This window comes from Jaculus jaculus, chromosome 9 (assembly GCF_020740685.1).
Source record: "Jaculus jaculus isolate mJacJac1 chromosome 9, mJacJac1.mat.Y.cur, whole genome shotgun sequence".
In the NCBI taxonomy this organism is placed as follows: domain Eukaryota; kingdom Metazoa; phylum Chordata; class Mammalia; order Rodentia; family Dipodidae; genus Jaculus; species Jaculus jaculus.
In genome coordinates, this window is record NC_059110.1 from 35,457,555 (window position 1) to 35,481,862 (window position 24,308).

General features: G+C 40.1%; 1 protein-coding gene across 6 annotated transcripts in view; it reads right to left on the reverse strand.

The window, feature by feature from the left end:
• The window catches only part of Tmem200a (transmembrane protein 200A), an 85,811-nt gene that overhangs the window by 3,749 nt on the left and 57,754 nt on the right, over positions 1–24,308 (reverse strand). Inside the window, exon 2 of one of the 6 annotated variants that reach the window (XM_045159675.1) lies at positions 18,893–18,940. The exons of 4 other annotated variants lie outside the window; for them this stretch is intronic. Coding sequence is in view for 1 of the 2 variants with exons in the window: in XM_045159673.1 (XP_045015608.1) it covers positions 14,212–14,237 (26 nt within the window). In the remaining variant the exon portion in view is untranslated. Of the gene's footprint in view, positions 1–14,211; positions 14,255–18,892; positions 18,941–24,308 lie in introns of all 6 variants that reach the window. One more of the 6 variants, XM_045159673.1, reaches the window with a different exon arrangement.

The window sequence follows — 24,308 nt, forward strand, 5'->3', positions numbered from 1 at the left end:
TGTCATGTCCTGCACAAGCGTGTTGCTCAGAGCATTGCAGAAAAATTTCTCTGGCACTTGATGTACATATATAATATCTTAATTCTTCCATGTCTTGTGGTCAACATCAATTGTAACCCACACTTTTATTATTTACTATAATACATTGCACACAATCCGTGTTCAAGAATTATTTGTTAAAATAATGAATAAGGGGGCTGGATGGATGGCTTAGTGGTTAAGGTGTCTGCCTGCAAAGCCAAAGACCCAGGTTCGATTCCCCAGGACCCACATTAGCCAGATGCACAAGGGGCACACACTTCAGGAGTTCGTTTACAGTGGCTGGAGGCCCTGGCATGCCCGTTGTCTCTCTCTCTTTTTCTTTCTCTCTCTCTCTCTTTCTCTCCATCAAATATATATATACATATATATATACATATATATATGTATATATGTGTATATATATATATATATATATATATATATATATATATATGACTAATAAGGGAGTGAATTCCCTATTTAATTCCCCAGGATTTCCTGGATGACCATCTTATTACTATATTTTCACTCTCCTAGTTAAGAATATGAGCAAACAGTCAAAACCCAAGTAAAAAGCATCATTTTGTGAGCTGGTAAAATATCTGTCTTGTTTTATAATAAACAGTCCTACAAATGTCAACTTTGGTTGGTAAGGAAACAAAGGATATTTTAAGAGCCACAGGTCTTTGGCAAGTTTCTCAGAGGGCATCAAATCCTGTCTTCCAGAATTGAGCCCTCCTTCTGATTCCTATTTATGACTTCTGAACTATGTTTAAATAACGGGATGTGGAGTATGTACACTTTTAGCTCATGACTAAGTCCAGCTCATAGTGGAATTATAACTAGGATTAAGGTTGTTTAATGTTGAAGGAACAAACAAAATCTTAATCCATAGTGCTAGCTGGGAGATTTATCAAAGTATATATATGACATCTGAGAAACTATCTCCATAACCTTGACTAAATCAAAGATTAGTGCCAATCAACATTTCCTTGAACCAAAATCAGATCCAACGTTTGCAGGAAATGCTTCGTTTCCACAGCAGCCATACAGCCCAGTTGTTTCCATATGGCAAGCTAAGGAAATAGTTAGAAATCCTTTTGAATAGATGGATCTGAGGGAGAAGTGGAAACAGAGCCAAATGATTTGACTCTAAAGCAACCACAGGGAACACATTCCAAACAGATTTTCAGGCGTCCACCACTTGTGAAAACATTTTACCAGCACTGCCATTTTCCACTCCTGAGGTTAATAGAGAAAAGGTGGGCTGGAAGAGAAGAAAATGTTTTAAGAAGGCTGTGAGTACAGAAAGGTAGGAAAGAGGGAGGAAAGACCCACCTTTGCTGTGAAGAAGTACATAAGCAGGCTGGGCTAGCAAGGAAAGTAACAAGGGTGGCTGGAGAATGAGGATATATAGAAAGCAAGAGAAGAATAAAACTTCTAGAATGCTTCAGAAGTAAAGAGGAGGACTGGATGATGGTGGGGATCACATGGTTCCTTCAGCCACTCTGCCCTGTTCAGGCCCAGAGGAGAACCCAAGCCTTCGCAAACTGAGGTCTGGTGCCAGTGTCTTCTGTTAACCTGACCCAAGGAAAATCCATGCTGCAGGAGCCTCTAATATGACTCAGAGACCCCAGGAAAAAAAGCAAAGGAGCACATCCAGTCACAGCTTCTAGGAATTTGAAGCTCAATGGAAGAGCTGCTGCCCATGCAAAAATGAGCCTGAGGTAACTCCCAAAATGAGGGTTTTAATTCAGAATGACTTCCATCAGGCTGCATATGAGACGGCATATTCACATTTATCATGGTGAGAAATCAGGTTACCATCACGTCAGATGCGGTGAAGGGAAAGACAACAGCCAGAGAGCATGGGTGCGGGATGCCTGTTGCCAGCAGCTCCCTGAGAGGAGGGCTGGGCCCTGGAACATGGCAAATGCCATTCCTAAGCACTTTGGTTTCACTCTCATCTGCTGGAGTAAGACCGAAATACCAGGGTTATTAGTTTAGGAAAATCAGACCCAACCAGTAGATAAATGCAGGGGGGAGGACCGCAAGAAGACGCTTACGGCTGTGGCACAGCAGGACGTGTCGACAAACTGTAACACCCAGGGGAGGAATCCAAGGCTTCTGCATCTTTAAATGCAGTCCCACCTGGTCCTAAGTGTGCAGTGTACAACTGGTTTAAAGCTACTTTTAAAAATTTATGCCACGAATCCATATCTCCTCCATCCTGCACTTTTATTTCTTGGAAATAGCCTCCTCTTTGCAAAATATCATAACATGTTTTGTGAGTTTTAATAACAACACCAGTAATAATGGTTCTACCATGCTCTTATTGTCATGCACTGCTCTAAGTGCTGCATGTACAAAGACATTCATTCCCACCATCCCAGAGGGGTGTGTAATAATTATGGTATCTATTTTAGAGATGAGAAAATTGTGGCTCATAGAGTTTAGGTTATGTGCTTGGGGTCACACAGCTAGCGATTGGCTGTTTCCCTGACTGAGAATATGTCTGCTTTTGTAAACCATGTGTGACCCTACAGCACACACAATCCATTGTAATCTTCAGGTTCATCCTCTTCTATTCTTGTTCTGAAGCTAATTTAAAAAGCCTTGCTGTTGTCCTTCACCCTTTTTATAACCACAAGCACATTCTGGAATGTGCTCTTTTCAGCACTAGCCTGTATCAGTTGTTAGTTGTCTTAGCTCATATTTAAGTCCTATCCTGACCACACTAACCAGAACATAAGCCTACTGTATACCAGACATGGTCTTGATGCATGTACACACTGATATCTCAGAAAATGTATATTAAATAGGCTCATGAACTAAATAGATTTTAGAGGTCAACATACTCATTTTAGCCAACTAAGGACCAGGAATGTTGTCTAAGATTAAACAATTGCAGTAAAGGTGGATGGGGGGAGTGGGGGAGATGCATGGTCTCAGCCTCCCAGTCCAGGGTTCTTTTCAGCTCTCTGTGCCTCTTGCCGTGTTTGTCCATGCTAGCTGGGTGCCTCACAGAGGGTCTGGCTGGAGTAAGTGCTCAGTGTCTGTTGCTCAGGAGCTGACTATCGCCATGAAATGTGGTAGGAAGAGGTATGCAAAGTTGATAAAACCTAGTCCCCCATTTCAAGCACTATGGAGTCTTGTGGAAAAGGAATCAGAGTAAATATTTAAAGTAAAGTGAACTTACTTCTGGGATGGGGAAGTCTCAGGGTGCTCTTCCACCACCTTTGGAGAACCCAGGGGAGGCTTCCAGTAAGCAGTGGCATTAATGGAGGCTTGGCATATGAATTTGTTATACAGACAGAATCTAATCCAGTCTTGTTCTTGCCTGTTCCTCAAAGGTCCTTACCCTAACATATTGTTTAAGCCATCTTCTCACTTGAAATATGCCTATTATTTTACTATAATTCACACTGTCTTGTTCATATACTTGAATTTTTATCTATGTTCGGAGGCTTGAAAATTCACAAGAATGCAAGACTATTTGCCCAAAGGAAGTGAAATTCATCTATGCCTTCAGGACCAAACAAACCATTACATAAAACTCCATGTGGTATTCACAAATGTGACAGATGGAAATATTTTCTGTTCAAGCTACAATAGTTTTAGGACTTTCTTCCCAGTAGAGACATTTCAAACTTTTGGAATAGAGTTTTTAATCTATATCCTTAAGAGAGAAAATTCCTATGGGGGGAAGGCTAGTGGTTCAATCATATTAAATTCAAAAAATAAGAACAGAATAGAAGCCATCCTCTAATGTGAGTATTGATGGCTTTGCATGTGGACAGTGGAGAGAGAGAGACAGTGATGCACATCCTTGCTCATCACTAAGAGCTATATAATCTTGGACAAGTTGTTTCTCCATCTGAAAAATAGCAAAAGCCTTTCTTTAAACACTTTATAAAGCACATTAGAGGCAAGAGATGCTGACCATCTTGAATTCCTACAGCCCACTAACATCCATACTTGAACAATTAAGCACATACCAGGGGTCTCCACATCCTCATCTGTAAGTGAAGAGAGCAGTAGAAGTGGTGGGGTTTTTGTGAGACCAAGAAGTTAAGGAAGAGCAGAGTTCAGTGTAGCTTTTGACAGTTAAGATCCTCATGAGTGATGGCAGCTGTGTCTGATTATGAGTCTCTTTCAGTATAAAGTGCAGTTCCCATACACACATATGTAAGCTGCATGTTTCTGTACAAATAGTCACCTCTCACTACATACATTATTAATTCTTTCATTGTCAGCTAGGCACATCAAAAACATACTTTAGATGACAATACAGTTCTTGACAGAGCACTTATTAAACATGCACACATACCACATAAAATACACATTACGTTAAATAAGTGCTAGTAGTTCACTGTGTATAAATAGGAAGTTCTAACTGCAGGCTTGAGCAGAAACTTCGAGTCAAAAGCTGAATGGAAAATGTATGTTTTGGAGGCAGAAGCATTCACAAATTGGTAGTTGCAAAAGAAGAGCTGAATTTCTGTAAGAGACAGATGAGTGGTATAAAAAGAATACAGTATGTCTTTCTTTTAAATTCATTATTGTCTTAAAAGCATAACAGAAGCACTGAAAACAAGGTGAAAAACCTATTCACCTGATATACTTGCTTAGTAATGCAGTTGGATCAAATACATAAATAATTTGATCAATTCAGCAAACACTATTCTGGTGCCATTAGGATGCTTGGGCATAAATTAGAATGATGATGAAGAAAAGGCAGGGGAAATGAGACCTACAGAAGAAGCCATAGGGTGATATAATGTGGATATTTGCAAAATATCAGTTCTCTGGTATGCATAGCTTGGAATCTTTGTTGGTCTTCCTTGGAGAGAATGGCTTATTCATTATAGTTCTACATTGTGTGGATGCTGGAACTAAAATAAAACAGAATTAGCTAATTAGCAAAATGATACTCAAGTCATTAAATAGAAAATATGATTTTATGGTTAAGTCCATCCTGAACTTACAGACATTGTGAGAACTCGAGAAGACCCTTGGAAATCTATATATGCTCTGTGTTAGCAATGCCTTCAAAGCCTGTCAGCCTGACAAATTATAAAATAAAGGCCCAAACCAATTGTGCGCTATGTAACAATGACAAGGAACAACCACTCTCCAAGGACTAAAAGCAATGAAGCCCTGGAACACAGAAGTCTCCAGAAGGCCCAGTAACAGATCCATAATGAGCTTAGAAAACACCCTGCTGGGACCCCGCGGGAGACATTTTCTGCAAGAACAGAAGAAATTAGAAGCCTATTTTTCCCCAAACTAGTAATACACTTTCCACCCTGCATCCTAACTCTTCAAATCTGGACACACTGTTAACCATAACTGTCACACTCTCTACTCACTGCCTTTCCTGGCAGAAAATGCACCAGAAATGGTGAAAAGAAGCTCCACCTTGAGAAGTCGCCGGTTACGAATATGCAGGAGGCCAGCTATGAAAGCCCGGGCTACAGAGCGGACACATGTAATATCACAAATTTGGCTTTTTGAGGAGATCCCCCACTGCAGAGCAGATGCAGTCATCTCTCTTAAGGCATGGCCACCACGTTAATAGAGATAATATTGACAAGACTCTAATAAGTGCCACAGGTAAACAGAAATGCTAAACACATTGAAAAAAAAAAAAAACGGTTGTAGGGATACACATGCCTAAGTCTGTTTTCACCTTCTCTCTTTTCCTACTTACCAAGGTTAGTGGCCACAAGAGGAAGAAAACATAGATGGTTAGATTCTCAATTTAAAAAATGTATATGTCAGATTTTCTCATATTTCTCTTGCCTATTTGGAAACCACTTGCTATGGAATGAACATTTGTGTCCCCCTCCCAATCCACATGTGGAAACCCTGTCTCTCAAGGTCACAATATCAGTAGGCAGAGCCTTTCAGAGAAAATTAGGTAGCAAGTGTGCACCCCTCATGACTAGAATGTCTATCCTTATATCAGTCCATTTTGTGTTGTTATTATAGTACGCCATGAAAATTTATACAGGAAATGAGTTTATTATTAGAGGCCATGAAGTTCATGATCAAAGTGTTATATCTGCTGGGGACCTTCTTGCTGCATTATAACATGGTGGGAGATAACATGTGGTGAGAGAACAGCATGCCAAACCAAGTCTGTATTCCATTCCATCAAGGGCGCTTCCATTAGGACCTCATATGACACCAATTACATCCTCAAATCCTTTCCTCAAAAAGTCTTCTTCATTTGGGGGTTAAGTTCCCAACACATGAACTTTCATGGGACACATTCATACCACAGCATCTAATAGAGGAGGCCCCAAGGCACACAGTCATGCTTTCTGCTATGCAAGGATCCAGTGAGAAGACAGTTTATGAACTAGGCAGCAGACCCTGCGTGCACGTAGAATCTCCTTGGTGACTTGGTCTGGACATCCAAAACTGTGATAAAAATTTCTGATCTTCATAAACTATCTTGTATATAATATTTTTGTTACAGTTCTCCACTCAACGGGAGCATTGTAACAACCACATAGCTGTGTATGGGTGTGAGTGTGTGCAGATGCACACATGTAAGGTCCATATGTATAGGACATGCATGTGTGCAGAAGGCCAGAAGAGAATATCAGGTTGCTCCTTGATGGGTTTCTTGAAAGAGTGTCTCTCTGAACCTGAAGCTGCGGTTGCTACAAATACTAGTGATTCTCCTGTCTTGGCTTCCCACAAAACTAGGGTTTCAAGCATGTGTGGCCACATCCAGTGGTACATGTGGGTTCTGGGCAAGCAAACTCGTGTGGTCTCAGGTCCTCATGCTTACATGGAACCGTTCTTACCTGCCAAGCCATCTCTCCAGCCCCAAATACCTGTCTAACTGAGAACTTCTATGTACTATTCTACAGACAAAATTAACTGACTCAGAGTTACGGCTGGAGAGGAAGAGCTCCATCTGGAGAGGAGAGGAAGACAGAAGTAAATGGAGGAAGGAGGGAAAAAGAAAAGTAGAAAGAGGAAGGGGAAGAAGTGGTATGGAGGAAGAAAACCACAGAGAATGAGTGATAACACTGAATGTGTGAAAGCACGAATAAGTTTCTGGTATGTTCTGAATGCCCTAACTCCATCTCTTCTTTCAAAAACATGCAGGTATTTTCTGCCTCCTCCCATTCTTCGGAATCATCTATATTAGTGGGAAGGGGAGAATGAGAGGAATGATCAATTGCATAAGGTGCCAAGAATATGAAGAACTTGGAAAGAATGCTTAGCAGTAAAAATGATTCCCACAGAAGCTTCACATAGCAACAACATGAGTAAAACCACTTTTCTAAAACATCTGACATGCACATAACCATCTACATGTGCATGGTGTTGGGTGTGACCAAGATTGTTTATACCTTCTAACACCTGCAATACTTCACAGTGGTTTGTTTCACTAGGCATTTCCTGTGGGAAGTAGAGGCCAAGAGAAATGCAGACAAAATGTAATAGTAGCCAGTTCATAGGAGGAAAAAGTACCATAACCCAGTAAACAAATGAACAGAAAAATGAGCAACACAAAGCAAACTAAAATAATTTCACAAGTACAAAGACAGCTGCACTTACTGGTTGATGAAAAACAGAGAGACAGAGAGACAAAGGGAGAGATTATGCCCACTTTGGTGAAGCATAAGGAAATAAGCTTTTATAAACTGTCAATGATGATATAAATCTGATAGTTTTAAAAAGCTAATTTTAGAATGACCTAAACAAGTTGAAATATCTATTTGATTCCTCCACTGATATTGACAAGAGAATGAATACAAATACACACACACACACACACACACACACACACACACACACACGTATACATATACCCAAAAAGGAATGAAAGCATGTCATTTTCAGAAAAAGAATAGAACTTGGGTGATCATGTTAGATGAAATAAACCAGACACAGAAAGACAAGTGCCCTGTGCTTTCTCTCATACACGAAAACAAACACACAGGGATGACCTGACCACAGAAGAGAGCTATGGAGAGGAGATATGGGAATGGGGTGTGCAGGAGAGGGTACTGTGGTGGACACGGCCAGGACACCACATATACATGTTTGGAAATATCACAGTGAAATCCACTAATTTGTGCAAGTAATATGTGCTAAAATTTATCACTCAAAATGAAAGACCTGCACGAGTATACCTAAAATCCCATGTGGGGATATTCACTGTGGTGCTATCATCCAGATGACAGTTAGCACAATATGTAAGGTCCCAGCAACGTATCAATCATGCTGCCCTTGAACGATAGAATACTATGCAGATATTTAAAAGGATTGATATATGTTAATAAAGAAAATATTCATACCAGATTTTTTTATTTTTACTTGTTTCTTTGAAAGTGACAGAGAGAGGGAGGGAGGGAGGGAGGGAGGGAGGGAGGGAGGGAGGGAGAAAGAGAGAGAGAGAGAGAGAGAGAGAGAGGGAGAGAGAAGGCGTGCCAGGGCCTCCAGCCATTGCAAACGAACTCCAGACACGTGACCCCCCCCCTTGTGCATCTGGCTAACGTTGGTCCTGGGGAACTGAGCCTCAAACGGGGGTCCTTAGGCTTCACAGGCAAGCACTTAACCTCTAAGCCATCTCTCCAGCCCCCATATTTTTGAAATATTACAACAGACACAAAAATCCTGCACTTGAGAAAAATCGAGATGGTCTACATGTACACTGAAGTGATACAGGAGGCAATACCGCAGCACTGACAGTGCCAGTGCCGATGAATGGGACTGCCGAGGAGGTGACGAGTCGCAGAGTTCTCACTGGATATTGTGTGTCTGTACTACTGACACATCTGCAAGCAGCATGCACTGCTTTTAAGTCACTTCCACTTGGAAACTGGGTAATTGAAATTAAGTAAGGAGCAAAAACTGAGGGGTTGGGCTGGAGAGATGGCTTAGCAGTTCAGGTACTTGCCTGCAAAGCCAAAGGAATCAAGTTTTTGGGTTAGAGAGATGGCTTAGTGGTTAAGGTGTATGTCTGTGAAGCCTAAGGACTCATGTTCAAATCTCCAGGTCCCATGTAGCAAGATGCATAGTGACACAGAGGTGCACAAGGAGCACACACATCTAGAGTTTGATCACAGTGGCTAAAAGGCTCTGGTGTGCCAATTCTCTCCTTCTCTCTCTCTTTCTCTCTCTCTCTGTCTGTCTTTCTGTCTCTCTCAAAAATAAAATAAATAGGGCTGGAGAGATGGCTTAGTGGTTAAGCGCTTGCTTGTGAAGCCTAAGGACCCTGGTTTGAGGCTCGATTCCCCAGGACCCACATTAGCCAGATGCACAAGGGGACACACATATCTGGAGTTCATTTGCAGTGGCTGCGGGTCCTGGCATACTCATTCTCTCCCTCTCTCTCTCTCTCTCATCCTCCCTCCCTCCCTCTCTCCCTCTTTCTCTCTCTCTCTCTGTCACTCTCAAATAAATAAAAATAAATAAAAATTTTAAAACAATAAACAAAAGAATTGATTTCTCTGTCTGGGCTGTGGGTAAGTGCTTGCCACGCCAGTATGAGTTTGGTTCATATCCCCAGAATTTATATTAAATGTTGTAGTTGACCAACAAAATGTAAGATTACACAAGTGTAATCCTTGCACTGGGAAAACAGAGACAGGCAGATCTTCAGGGTTTGCTGGCTAGAGTATCTAGCCAAACTGATGAGTTCTAGAAACCTTGTTTCAAAAAAATAAGATAGAGAATGACTGAGGGAGACATCAACCTCTGGCTTTCCTGAAGCACACATATGCATGTTCACAGTACCTACAGGAGCACCCACACACATACAAACATGCATACAACACATTACACAAGAGAGAGAGAGAGAGAGAGAGAGAGAGAGAGAGAGAGACGGAGGGAGAATTTGTTTCTAGTAAAGCCTGGTTTTGCAGAACTGTAGTCCAAGCTATTCAGGGAATAAGGACCACTCAGACTCCACAACAAGTATAAAACCAGCCTAAGCAACTTAGACTCTATCAAAATAAGGTGTTAAAGAGGGGTGGAGTAAAACTCAGTGGTGGAGCCCTTACTTAGCATGTATGAAGGGTACATTCAATCCCAAGTACTGAAAAAACTGTATAACTGCATTTAAGAAATTGATACTATGGAATCCAGCTACAGCTAACACTGTACACATCACACAGAAGTGAATATAAGCCTGGGACACACTGATTGGCTTCCTCTGTGCTGGGTCACCTTGACTTTTCTCAGGCTTCCTATTGGCCTCCAAAGAGGTGTGGTCTCCCCCTTCACCCTCAGGGGTTGGTGTCTGTCTTCCTGCAGCCTTTTGTTGCTCTGCCCTTGCCCTTTGGTTCATAGAGGACAGCCTAAGCTTCAGGGAAATTTCCTCAGAGTGCATCAGCCAGCTTCTTGAGCAGGCAAAACTGAGCTGGGACTCCAGAAAGGGATCTTCCATTCAACCTGATTTGTATTCATCTCATCCTAGAGATCATAAAGCTAGACTCAATTTTATTTAATTTTCATGCCTTGAAATCAAATCTGTTCCACCTTCTCCACCTGCCCCATTTCCTTCTTGGTGTGCTGTACAGCTCTGTTTCCCAGAGACCCATGAGTCACTGCTTTCCGTGAGGGTCTCTTTGTAAAGCCTGATGGCTGGAAGTAGGGTGAGGTGGCTAGAAAGACAGAAACCCTTGCACCTCCAGTTCTGGACTTTTCTTTGCTCAATCTCAACCCAAAGAATAAGTGGTTACAACTGAACTTGTTTCAAGGTGTTAAAATCTTTAAAATTTCTTTAAGATGAGTTTATAACAATAGAAAAAAACTAGTCATTTCAATCCGAGTTTAAAAAATGCCTTCAATCTCATTTTTCCCATCAAAGTCAAATACTAGTTGGTGTTATAAAGATACATTTTGATACTTGCAAGCATTTGAACAAATTAATAGCAGTTTTTACATTTTTGACCCTCTGTGACAGTCAACCCAACTTACTAGAAAGCTCTGAGACGATTTTAGATTTGCTATGGTTACATGCTACATCACAGGCTTTATTAGTAGTCATTCTAAGATTAATCAAATGTTTGTTGTCTCATTCATAGGCAGGCCCATGAAATCCTCATCACACCCCTGAAAGATAATCAACATCCCTCTACACAGAGGATGTAAGAGCCAAGAAGATGGGAGCTTTCCGTGGGTACCCATTCTGTGTGAGAGTGATTCTTACAACCCAAGGGCTGTAGCCATGACAGCACTTCCCGATTGTCTCCAAACTGAAAATCATGTTGACATTAAGCTAATTAATCTGCCTGCTAAGGCTTCAACATTTTTTGCATGAAACTATATCTATAAGGTGCTTGGCTTATTTTTGTACTTTTAGAATGAAGTGACCTCTCTTCTTTCTTCTTAAATCTGGTAATTAAATGACATAATTAAGAGTCCTACTTCATCCTGAACAATATTCCTCACAGGTTCAAATTCCTACTTCAATTGGACAGCAGAAAATCTTTTTTAGTATATTGTTTTTATTGTTTTTTATTGAGTAGAAACCTTAAATGGACACATCATGTGTTGGTACCATCATTTCATTTCCCTCATCCCTGTCCCCATTCCACTGAGGGCCATCCTCAGTGCAATTTCTGGTATTCCCCATGGGATTGTGGGTTACGAGATGTGAGCCCATTAGTCAGACATTGTAAGGATGGGGGGCAGGCAATGCCTCTGGACATTCCTTTCCAACAGAGCATTGATTTTGAGTTCCATCTACCTTTGCAGTGTTGCTTCTGAATCCTAATCAACAATCAGTATAATGGAAGTCATCTATGGTCTTTTACCAGAGAGGCCTTCAGTTTTTAATATTTTTTAAAAAATTAATTAATTTATTTACTTGCGTTAGAGGGGGAGAGAGAGACAGAGAGACAGAGAGAGAATATGTGCACCAGGGCCTTCAGCCACTGCAAACAAACTCCAGACGCATGACCACCTTGTGCATCTGGCTTATGTAGGTGCTGCAGAATTGAACCTAGGTCCTTAAGCTTCACAGGCAAGTGCCTTAACCACTGAGCCATTTCTCCAGCCCCTAGCTTTTAATCTTAATTTTAACTTCTCTGATGTTTCACATGTATTTCTGGATATTTGTTTACTGATAATCATGTGCCACAGCTCTGTACTGATTCTATCCTCTGCTGTGTTCTTGGAATGTCCTAGGCATGATGGAAGAAGCCATGATGTTGTGGGTTGAATGTAAACTGCCCCTATAGCCTCACGTATTTGATCCCCAGCTATGGACGCTATTGTGGGAAGGTTGTAGAACTTCTAGGAAGTGGAGCTTCTCTGGAGGAAGTGGATCACTGGGGGAGGGCCTTGAGGTTGCAGCCTGGCCCCGCTTCCTTTTCACTCTGTGCGGTCTGACTGATTCAATTTGACCAGCTGACTTTCATCTGGCCCGTATGTCTTCCTCATCATGATATATTGAATCCCCCAGCAATGAAAGCTAAAATAAACCCTTCCTTAATGTGGCCACAGCAGCGAGTACGGTAATGAATACAAACGGGCTAGAACTGGCTAGAAGAAGGTCATGGCTATCGGGGATGGGAAAGTGGAGAGGAAGGAAAGGGCTCCCCAGGCGGAAAATCCGGGAAGATGATCAGCCAGACTGAGTGAACCTGACTTCACACTGACTGGAACTTACACCTCAGAGGCAAACTTTCTACCCTAATTCCTCAAGCAGAGGAAAGAATTCAGTGGTAAAATATTTAGGTTTTACTCCCCTGCCCAACCTTGCCTGGCCACACATCTGGGGATAGTGGCTTCCTCCCTGCAAATGAGCAGAGGACTAGTTACATCTGAAAAGGTTAAGATTTGTTCAAGTATGAAAGAAGAAAAATTGAGAAAACTAAGGACTAGAGTCCATGACCAAACATTAGTTAAATGGTGATTCTTTAATAATAATGCATGTCAGAAAGAATAGCTCCAGAAAGGAAGTCAGGATTGTTCCAGGTCTTTCTGAAGAAAACTTCCAAGAAGTTAAAATCACTCACCTGAAAACTTTGGGGGAAAGTATGAAAATTTAAAAGAAAAGTGAAAAATACTTAGAAATGGGGTGGCTAGAACTTATAAAGCCCTGATTGTTTTTAGGAACAAGGTATCTGCTATTTGTAGTTAGTTTCTAGGGAATCAAAATGGAGGAACTGTTCCATTTCCTTAAGACTCACAGAGGGACCATAATTTGCTCAACACACACATTATATAGTGGAAGAGCAAGGTTTCAAATCCAAACCTATTTGGCTTTAAGAACATGCATTTATCTTTCGTTGTATGGCACATTGATAGAAATATTTAGGATAAGGAAGCACAGTGGAAAATATTGAGAGAAAACAGAGATGATGTGAAGAAAAGCTTATGAGAAAAGTACCTATTTAAAGAAATAAAAATGTAATTTAAAGAAAGAAATCATAAGCATCTTTAAATTGCAGGGACAATACCATGTCCTCAAAATTTTGCAACAGTTGCTGAGGATGAAATTAGTTCAGCTTCTAACATTTATTAGAACTTCCTATCTATAAAAATTATAAAAAGATTATATGAGAAGTAATGAAATCCCTTGAAACAAACATATATACCACAGAGTGCACAGGTAAAAGTAGTATATTACAAAAACCCAAGCAGTGCTGGCAATATGTAATATTTGATTCTTACATAGTTTAGCACTTTAAGGATTAATTTCTGATAGCTTCCATCTTTATTATTGTAATTTGGATCATATATGTGGTGGTTTGAATGTAAAATCTTCTCTATATATTTATGTGTTTGAATACTTAATCATACGTTTCTGATGCTATACAGAAGGTTAGGAAACCTTTAGGAAGTAGAGCCTTGTAGAGGAAGTATGTCATTGTGGACAGGCCTCGAGGTTTCATGGTCCATTCCCATCGTGTTGTTTCTTTCTCCCTGCCTCCTCCCTGCTGGAGTGACTATGTGACACCTGCTTCCTGGTCCTACCATACTTCCCCACTATGAAGTTCTTCGCCTGGAAACTGGAAACTGAAAATAAACTCTTTCTTCCCATGAGCTGCTTCTGGTTGAGCATTTTTGACTCAGAAATGACAAATTGACACCATCTGTCTCCAAAGCTGATGAGATATTAAAAAGTGAATCCTGGGTTGAGGAGATGGCTCAGCAGAGAACTTGCCACACAAATGTTAGTACATGAGTTCAGATCCCAGAACTCACCTAAAGTCATAGGCTGAGGCAGGCATCTCTAATCCCAATGAGCCTGTGGTGAGAAAGGAAACAGAAACAAGAGACTCTTGAGGGAGCTTGCAACCCTGTGAAAGGGGTGGTGAAAAGCAGGAAACCCTGCCTCAAATGAAGTCAAGGTGAGGACTAATACCTGCAAATGATCCTCTGACCTCTGCATGCCAGCCATGGCACATATGTGCCCACACTAACATACCAAAGGAGAACAAATAACATGTAACCTCCACATGCAACCCTAACATGCCAGCCATGGTACATGTGTGCCCACACTCACACACCAAAGGAGAACTACATGCACCCTCCACATGCAACCTTTACATGCAGCCTCCATGTGCCAGCAATGGCACAAATGTGCCCACACTCACATGCCAAAGGAGAACAATGTGCAATTTCCACAAGTGACCTCCACATGCTGGCCATGGCATATATGTGTCCACATTCACACACCAATGGAAAACAACATGCAACCTCCACATGCCAGCCACAGCACATGTGTGCCCACACACCAGAAAAAAAGAGAGACGCCTATTATCCCAAACTATTATAAGAGTATCAAAACAGAAAGGTGTAGTATTAACAAAACAGTTTTCACTTGTCAGCAAAGTTGCCATAAAAGACCTTCTTTTAACTGACAACATATTCCTTTTTTCATTTAATTATGTTAACACAATGATTTGTCAACTAATTATACTACATTCAAATATTATATAATTATTTTTCAAATGTAGGATTTCATTTAATAACAGAATAATAAGAAATGTTCAACAGATGTTAATTGATATGAAAAGACATTGTGATGAGCTACCTTATGTATTTGCAATTTGCACGCACATACACATATGTACACAATGCGCACACACACATACACACACACATTCACTCTCTGCTGATGCAACAATAAAAATTTTTCTAGTTGTAATTGTAACTGTGGGCATACAAGGAAAATTTTATATATGTATATGCACATATATACATATATATACACATACATATATATATGCATATGTAGAGAGAGAGAAAGAATATCTGGATAAGCCATTTGGAAAGAGTTTCTTTTAAGATCTAACTAAAAGTAATTTTATGGGCAGGGGAGATGACTCAGTAGTTAATGGTGCTTACTTGCAAAGCCTGCCAGTCCTTGTTTGATTCTCCAGTACCCAAGTAAAACCAAATGAACAAAGTGGGTATATACATGGAGTTTGTTTGCAGAGGCAAAAGACCTGGTACACCCATAATCAATATCTCTCTCATAAGTAAATAAACATAATTTCAAGCTTTCCAATATATTACAATCTCAATTAGATAACCTAAAATGTAGTCTTTCAAGTTCATGCCTATCTTGATTCTCAGAATCAAATTACCACCTTTTTAAAGATAAATTTAAGAGCTACAACCTATGAATTTATGGCTTGCTTTGGCCACTGATAAAATTCCTTGTGCATGGGCTGGAGAGATGGCTTAGTGATTAAGTACTTGCCTATGAAGCCTAAGGACCCTGGTTCGAGGCTTGTTTCCCCAGGACCCACATTAGCCAGATGCACAAGGGGGCACATGCGTCTGGAGTTCGTTTGCAGTGGCTGTAAGCCCTGGCGCGCCCATTCCCTCTCTACCTGTCTTTCTCTCCCTCTCTCTCTGTCACTTTCAAATAAATAAATAAAAATGATCAAAAAAAATTAAAAAAATTCCTTGTGCAAAATTCAGATACGTACATTAAAAAGGTTTAAAACAACTCTTCTAAAAAATTCAAAAAAGCAAACTGGGTAATTAAATGCCAGGAGTATAAAAACAGTAAGATTTTTAAGTACTTAGTTGAAAAAAGCCAACTGCCTTCACTACAAAGGAAACTATCCCTTTACTGTTTTGCCCACATGCAGCCTTTTAAGAAGATGGGTCTGCAAACCCCTATCATTCTCTACAGGTTCTTCTTGTATGAGGCAGTTCCCATGCTTAGGAATTTATAATCCTTGCTACTCAGAGACATAGAAGAAAGCTGCTATCACAATGTGAGGAGAAATAATCAGGTCATCCCAACAGGTGAGAAGGAACATAAAAACTACAATGAGATGTCATCTCACAACCCCTAGGGTGGCTATTATGAAAAGATAAAAGACAAGTATTGACAAGGACATGCAGTGTGGAGAACACTTGAACACCGTTGGTAGAAATGTAAATTAGTACAGTCACTATTGACATAGTATAGAAAATCCTCAAAAATTAAAACTAAGTTATACAGCAATACCTCTTCTGGGAATGTGTCCAAAGAAATGTAGTCATAAGTGAAAGAGATCCCTGTAACCCCTTGTTCCCTACAACCTTCTTCATACTGGACAAAGTGTGGAGTCAACTTAACTGCCTACTAACTCATGAATGAATAAAGAAAATGCAATGTGTTATGTACACACATACATTGCCTATAGAAAGAAGGCATGTCATTCATGACAACGTGGATGAACCTGGAGGACATTATAGGAGGTGATGAAATAAGGTAGACACAGGAAAAAATACAGAATAATCTTCTTACTCATATGTACAATCTAAAGAAGTGGAATTTATAGCTTACAGTAGAATGATGGAGGGGTAGGGAATGAGAGGTTCTGATCAAAAGGGATAAAGTTTCGGATGTGCAGAATAAATGAATTCTAGAGATCAAATAGAGAGCATGGAAACTACAGTTAGCAATACTGTATGCAGTACACATAATTTGCTAAGACAGTAGATGTTAAAGGCTCTTACCACACATAAAAAGGCTGCTAAGTGAAGAGAGCTTGACTGTAGTAATCAGTTTAATATATACACACACACACGTATATGTATGTGTATATATATATATACATATATATGTGCGTGTGTGTATTAAATTATGCTAAACTGTTTAATTATAGTAATACAGTTCTGTATTACTATACTCTGTATTCCTTACATGTCTGTGAGGGCCATATATATGGTATGCATATATGGTGTATACATCATATATATATTTATTTATATAATATATTATTTATATATTTATATATATGGATCCTATTGCTCCTGGTGACATGATACGTAAAAGCAGGAAATGAAAACAAGCTCAATTATGGTAAAGTGAAGCATTCAAGAGACTTGGTAAACAGACATGTAAGGCTGTTGGCAGCAGATGACAATACATGATCAGCTTGCTTTATTTTGTAGTAGTTGGAGTATGCTTTAAAATGACAAAAAGCATAGTAAATCCATACACTGATAACATGCTCATGTATTTGATTATCAAGCATTGTATGCTGCTCATCACTGTATCTATTTAACATGACCGGCAGTGTATTAGGTTTACGTACACCAACATCACCATGAACACAAGAGTAATGTGTTATGCTGTGACATATAAGGCTACAATGCTACTAGTCAATGGGGATTTTTGGGTCCATTATAATACTATGGGACCACTGTCATATATGAGGTGCATCATTGACTGAAAAGCACGTGGCTAGGTGCAAGTCTTCAACTGAAAACAAGAAAAGCTAAAGGAAACCAGCACCTGAAAAGAAACTAACCCCAGGAAGTCTTGAATGCATGGAGAGTTCAGACAGTCATGCTGCTCAAAAGATGTTCTGATATTAATAGCACAGGTATAGCATGTGAGTTTGTCAGAAATGCAAATCCATAGAGCACTTCCACCTAGTGAAGCAGAATCGCTGGCCCAGCTGCTTGTAACAGGCTTCTGAGTGAATCTGACACCTGCTGGAGTTTGAGAGGCACAGAGTGGGAGAACCTTCCAGCACAGATCCAGCCTCTGTACAGATGAAACACAGGGTCATGATGGTTTTCTTTCCCCTTTAACAGAAAGAATTCTTTCTAGGATAGAAGAAAGTGTTGGAAGTTGAGGTCACCATCTTCATCCAGCAGGAGTAAAATGGAACCTCATTGCTTCCCCAAGAGAGCAAAGTCTGCCACAAAGTATGGAGGAAGAAATAAGGAAGAGGGGAAGACCATCAGCATAGGATTCAGCAGAGACAAGGATCCCTTGTGCCTGGGGACAGTTTTATTATTTACATCCATTCAGTTCTTCTTTTGCTGTTACATAAAAACTAAGTTCCAGGTATTGCTGGACACAGGATTTTATGTTTAAGCATGACAGATATTCATCAGAAAGTGGCTTATGGGTCAGAATAACATGTTTAAGGTGAAATATTTAAGTTGAAATTGATGTATTCAAATACCTTATATTAAACTGTAATCAATCAACCATCTAACCATCATTCAACACTGTTCCATTTTGGAATGTCATTCCAGACTATAGGTCTATCATTTTATTATAATTTCCCAGTTGGACTTGTCTGGACCAATGATTGCAAGTGCAGAAACATTATTTGAACTCCTGGCACAACTTCTCAGAGCAACTATACAATTTACCATGATTCATTTCCCCATGGCATGGTGACCAACAGCCCTCTGGATGGCAAAAATCCAATTACCTCTAGGAATTGTAAGGATGGCCCTGAGAAGTTAATGGTAAAACAATAATGACTGTAAATGATTAAATTTTTTCTTTGCTACTTTAACTCACTGTGATTTGGGGATTGTTTGTTACTGCACCTACCCTTTCCTCACTAATACAAGTAACTACAAATATACCAGCATTGTCTATAGAGAAATGAGAGAGGTTAAAATAACTTACTGAGATGCAGAGAGGCGATGCTATGGTGCTAACTTGTCTCCTCAAAACCTATGTTGAGGGCAGAAGAGATGGATCAGTGGTTAAAGGTGCTTGCTTCAAAACCCTGACAGCCCGGGCTCATTTCCCAGGTGCCCACATAAAGCCAGATGCACAAAGTGGCACATATGTCAGGAATTTGTTTGCAGTGGCAGAAGGCCTTGGCATACTCCTATTCACTCTCTGTGCCTGCCTCTTTCTTTCTCTAAAATAAATACATAAATATATATTTAAAGCCACATATGTTGAAACTTAACACTATAAGTTTAAGAGATGAGACCCCAGAAAGTGATTACGTCCTGAGGGCTTCACACTCATGAGTAGGAATAGTGCCCTTACCAAAGAGATCCATATGACATCTGCACCTGTTGTGCTTCTCCTCTCTGCTGTGTGAGAATAGGGTCATATGGCATGACCTTGAAAAACAGACCAACATTTACCAGGCACTGAATCCACCAACATCTTCATCTTGGATATCCCAGTCTTGAGAAATAAATTCCTTTTGTTTATAAACCACCAAGTCGATGCTATTTATTTAAAGCATCAAGAAAGGACCAAGATAGGTGGTACTACTGGACCAATGTCTATTTTATGTTTCATCTGTCATCTGGCTCCAGGAAATTCAGTTACTTAATCCCACAAATATCCCCTTTTGTGCTCTACTTCATACTTTCCACATTGCTATGTGACAATATTACATGACTAATGTTCCTACCTGAAGAGATTAAGTAGATTGCCCACTGTGACTCAATATGTGACCAAAAGAAGACTGCACGCCCCAAATCAGTGCTATAACCTGTGAATTTTTACATAACACTGCATTGCTTTTATGGCTAAAGGCACCCCACATTGATTAGATGTCCTGATTTTAATTCTTTTCTTTATGGCTATACCTTTGCAGTAAAAGTTAAAGCTATGAGTTAGATATTTTTGTAAGGTGAATTACTTGCTCCCCCTTCCTCACAGATTATGGTGTGTTAGGCTGAGTTTAAAACATTTGCCAACAGCACACCAATAGAATTAGTACAGTATAAAAATGTCATAAGCTACCTGGTTTATGACTGGTTGTAGAACAAAAGGGTATAACAAAATTATATCCACCTCTTAGAGGAAAAACTTTGAAATTTCATTATTTGAGATGGAAATATTTCTAAAATATAACATTTATAGCAGAATACTTTACTCCAGGCTCTTCAAACAGTATTAAGCATTAATTTAATTTGCTCCTCATGACTCAGAGTTGTTTGGTTCTGTTTTGGCGATTAGTATCGGCCGTGATGCAGTTTTCTGAAATGCTCTAACAGTTGTATGAAAGCCCCTGATTCCTGAAGGAAATAGCTGAAGGTGGAGCTCAGGGGTAGAGTGTGTGCTTAATGTGGGTGAGGCCTGGGGTCAGTCTTCAGTATGTGCACAAAAAGACTAGGAATGACTTTTAAAAAGTATAATTATACCACTGGGCCAAAATGTGCAGTATATTCATGCCACAAAAGGTCAAAGGGGCCTGGAGAAGGCCCTGGTGCTGGTGGCTTACCACAGCTGCTCTCTCCTGTCTGGTTCCTTGACAGCTCTAATGTGGTGTGGCCCTGGAGAAAAGATAACCAGGCAAATGCTTTTGTCGATGCTACATGCAAGTTATGAGCAGCCAAAGTTGGAGTACACACTGGGATATAGCTATATCTGATGTGTGCATGCATGTGCGTGCATATCTACTTCCTGGTATTCTTTCATCTAACAAATGAAGTCTGAAAATGATGTGGGAATAGCCTTTAAATGATTCAAAATTAGCTATATAGAGATATGCTGTGGTAAGATATTTTTAGATTTTTTAAAAATATTTTTTTATTTATTTGACAGAGAGGTGCATATGATACATACACACACACACACACACACACACACACACACAGAGAGAGAGAGAGAGAGAGAGAGAGAGAGAGAGAGAGAGAGAGAGAGAGAAACAGGTGTATCAGGTCTTCTAGACACTGAAAATGAACTCCAGAGTCATGTGTTACCTTGTATATCTGGATTAAGTGTGTACTGAGGAATCAAGCCTGAGTCTTTAAGCTTCAAAGACAAGCACCTTAACCACTAAGCCATCTATCCAGGCCAAAGAATGTTTTAAAAGTCTGTTATAGAAACTGTTGATGATAACAACAAAATGTTCTTAATTTTAATTTTTTACAAGCACGGGTTGTAAGATTAATTCAGTACCAGAACTTATTAAAATTCAAGCCAGTCCTTTACCTATTTTTAATTCCTCTAGCATTCACTTAACAAGTTGTTTTACTTACCTTCTCCTTGTGAGGACAAAGAACCTGACCAAAAACAGCTGATGGGAGGAAAGCTACTTACTTTTGGCTTAAAGTCTCTATGGGAAGCTCCCTTATGGCAAGGGAAAGCATGGCATGAGCAGAGGGTGGACATCACCTTTGCCACAGTAGGTGGAAAACAGCAGGGAGAGAGTGAACCTAACATGCTGAGGAGATCGCTCAGTGGATCAGGTGCTTGTTGTACAAGGGTAAGGACCTGTGTGTATGTCCCTAGCACCCATGCAAATGCTGAGTGGGTGTGGCAGCTTTCCTGTAATGTCAGAGTTCATGAAGTGGAGATCAGAGAGCCTCAGGGCAAGCTGGTAGCTAGACTACCTCAACTGGAGAGCTCTGGATTTCACTGAGAAATCCTGCTTCAATAAATAAGGTGGAGAGCAATAAAGGAAGGCAACAAACATCAGCCTCTGGTCTCCACACACACATGTGAACACGCACACACATGTGAACACATACATACACATGTGAACACACACAGACACCCCAAGCAAAACTCAACATAAACATAGAATGCAAAGAAATGAATAGCTAGTATGAAGGATTTTGGAAGTCATTTTATGGGAGTGGAAAAAGAAAGGGAAGGAAAAGACCATCATCTGCCAAGACTCAAGTGACAAAGTATTTGGGTCTCAAAGCAATGGCAAAATAAAAACAAAACAAACGAACAACAAAAAAAGTGTGGTTTAGAGGCTGTGGGTAAGAGACAAGAGCATATGGTATATTGCAGGTCCTATTAAGGGTTGTGTGTGTGCACCTGTTCATACATGAATGTGCATGTGTACCCATCTCTGTGTGAGTGCATGAGCCACAGCATATATGCAGAGGTCAGAGGATAAAAGAACTTCCAGTGCTGGTCCTGGCCTTCCACCTTGTTTGAGGTCTCTTTTGTTCCTTGTTGCATTCACTAGGATAGCTGGATTATGAACTTGAAGAATGTTCCTGTCTCAGCCTCCTATCTCAATTAGGAGCATTGGGATTACAAAAGCGTGTGTTACCACATCTGGGCCAATGTGAGTTCTGGGGATCTGAACTCAGGTCTTCACCCATGAATGGCAGCTGCTTTACCCACTGAGCAACTTCTCCAGCCCTGTATTAAGGGACTTGAATCTTATTTTAGAGGCTCCATGAGCGAGCTTTTATAAAAAGGCTTGGAATAGGATGAGATTCACCTTTCTACACGAGCCTTGCTTCTCTAGAGAAAGTGACCCATATGGTGTTTCAGAAGGAAGAGGGTTGAAGAGGCCCCTCAAGCAATCAGGCATGAGGAGCCTGAGATGATGGGCCAGGGAGATGGTGATGAGGTTGAAGAAGATGAGAACAGAGTTGTCTATAAGACAGTGAAAAGACCTTGACATTAGAGGTGAGGGGTCAGCTAGGGGAAGTTGTTAAGATCATGCCAAGCTCCAGCCATTAGTTGAATGATGGAATCTTTGACTGAAATAAGAACAAATAAAGAGAAGCTGATGGAAGAGCTTAATTATGAGTTCTACTGGTCTTTATATTGTTAGGAATTTTCTGATAATTGAGTATGGGTGCATGCATATACATATTGCGATCCTATAATCAAAAGGTAAACACTTAATCCATTAATAAAACAAATGTGAAGCTTGATGACTATAAATTAAAATATTGGTGTTTACAATCTTTGAATCTCCACAGTAGTGGAAAATCCTGACTAATGAATATGATTTTAGAACTAATATATGTTCTCTTATAGTATTCTTTCTTTTCTTATTGGGTGTGTGCTTGTTTGTGTGTATGAGTGCAGCAAGTGTGTGCGTGTCACATGCATGTGGAGTGCATGCATGTGGAGGTCAGAGGATGACCTTAGACATCAGCCTTCACTTTCTACTGTGTTTGAAGCAGGGTCTCTTGCTGCTTATAGGGTATCTGGCTCTCAAGATTGCACAGGATTTTCCTATCACCTCTTCCTTGTTGCTGTGGGCATATGGAGATTACAGACATTCACCATAGTATCCAAAGTTATTTGTGTTCATGGGATCTAGTATTTAATGCTTTGTCCACTGAGCCCTCTCCCCATCCCACAGTTTTCTTTGTTTGTGTGAACAGCTGTGTAATGTGCATATATGTATGTATGAGTACATGTGAATGTCCATACATTGAGAAGCCAGAGGTTAATGTTGGGTGTCTTCCTCAATTGGTCTCCACATCATTGAGACAGGTTCTGTCAATGAACACACAGTTCACTATTCAGTTAGTCTGGTTTGCTAGTTTTCCTCCGTGGATCTACTTGTCTCTGTCTCCTGAATGCTGAGGATATATATGCATGCATTTGTTCTGGTACTTAGGATATGAATTTAGGTCCTCAAGCTTGTAGGGAAGCACTTTAACAACTGCACTGTCATTCCAGTTCTGTTATAGTAGTATTTACTTTATAACTTGAAGGGGCATAGAAGAAGAAATTATAATGGAATAATTATGAACGTTTGTTCTTATTTTTATACAAGGTTGACCTCAAACTTTGCAGATATCTTCCTTTGTCTACTGTCCAAATGTTGACACTATAGGCATGTATTGATACATCTGTCCCAGCATGTAGTTATCATTCATTTACTATTAACAAAAAATCAGTAATAAAAGCACTGATTCTAGAACAAAAGATTTTAAATATCAATATGATCATGATATTTAAAATATTAAAAATGGGAGACTGGAGATATTGCTTAGTGGTTAAGGTACTTGCCTGAAAAGCCAAAGGACCCAGGTTCAACTCCTCAGGACCCATGTAAGCCAGATGCACATGATGGTGCATGCATCTGGAGTTGCTTTGCAGTGCCTAGAGGCCCTGGAACACTCATTCATTCTCTCTCTTTCTCCCTCTCTCTCTCTGTCAAATAAATAAATAAAAATAAAAAGGATTAAAAAGGGAGGCTGGAGAGATTTCACAGTGGTTAAAGTCACTTTTGCTTGTAAAGCCTGACATCACAATTTGATTCCTCAGTACCCATGGAAAGCCAGATACATCAAGTAGCACATTGCATCTGGAGTTCATTTGCAGTAGCAAAAGGCATAGCTATTCCCTCTCTGTCTCT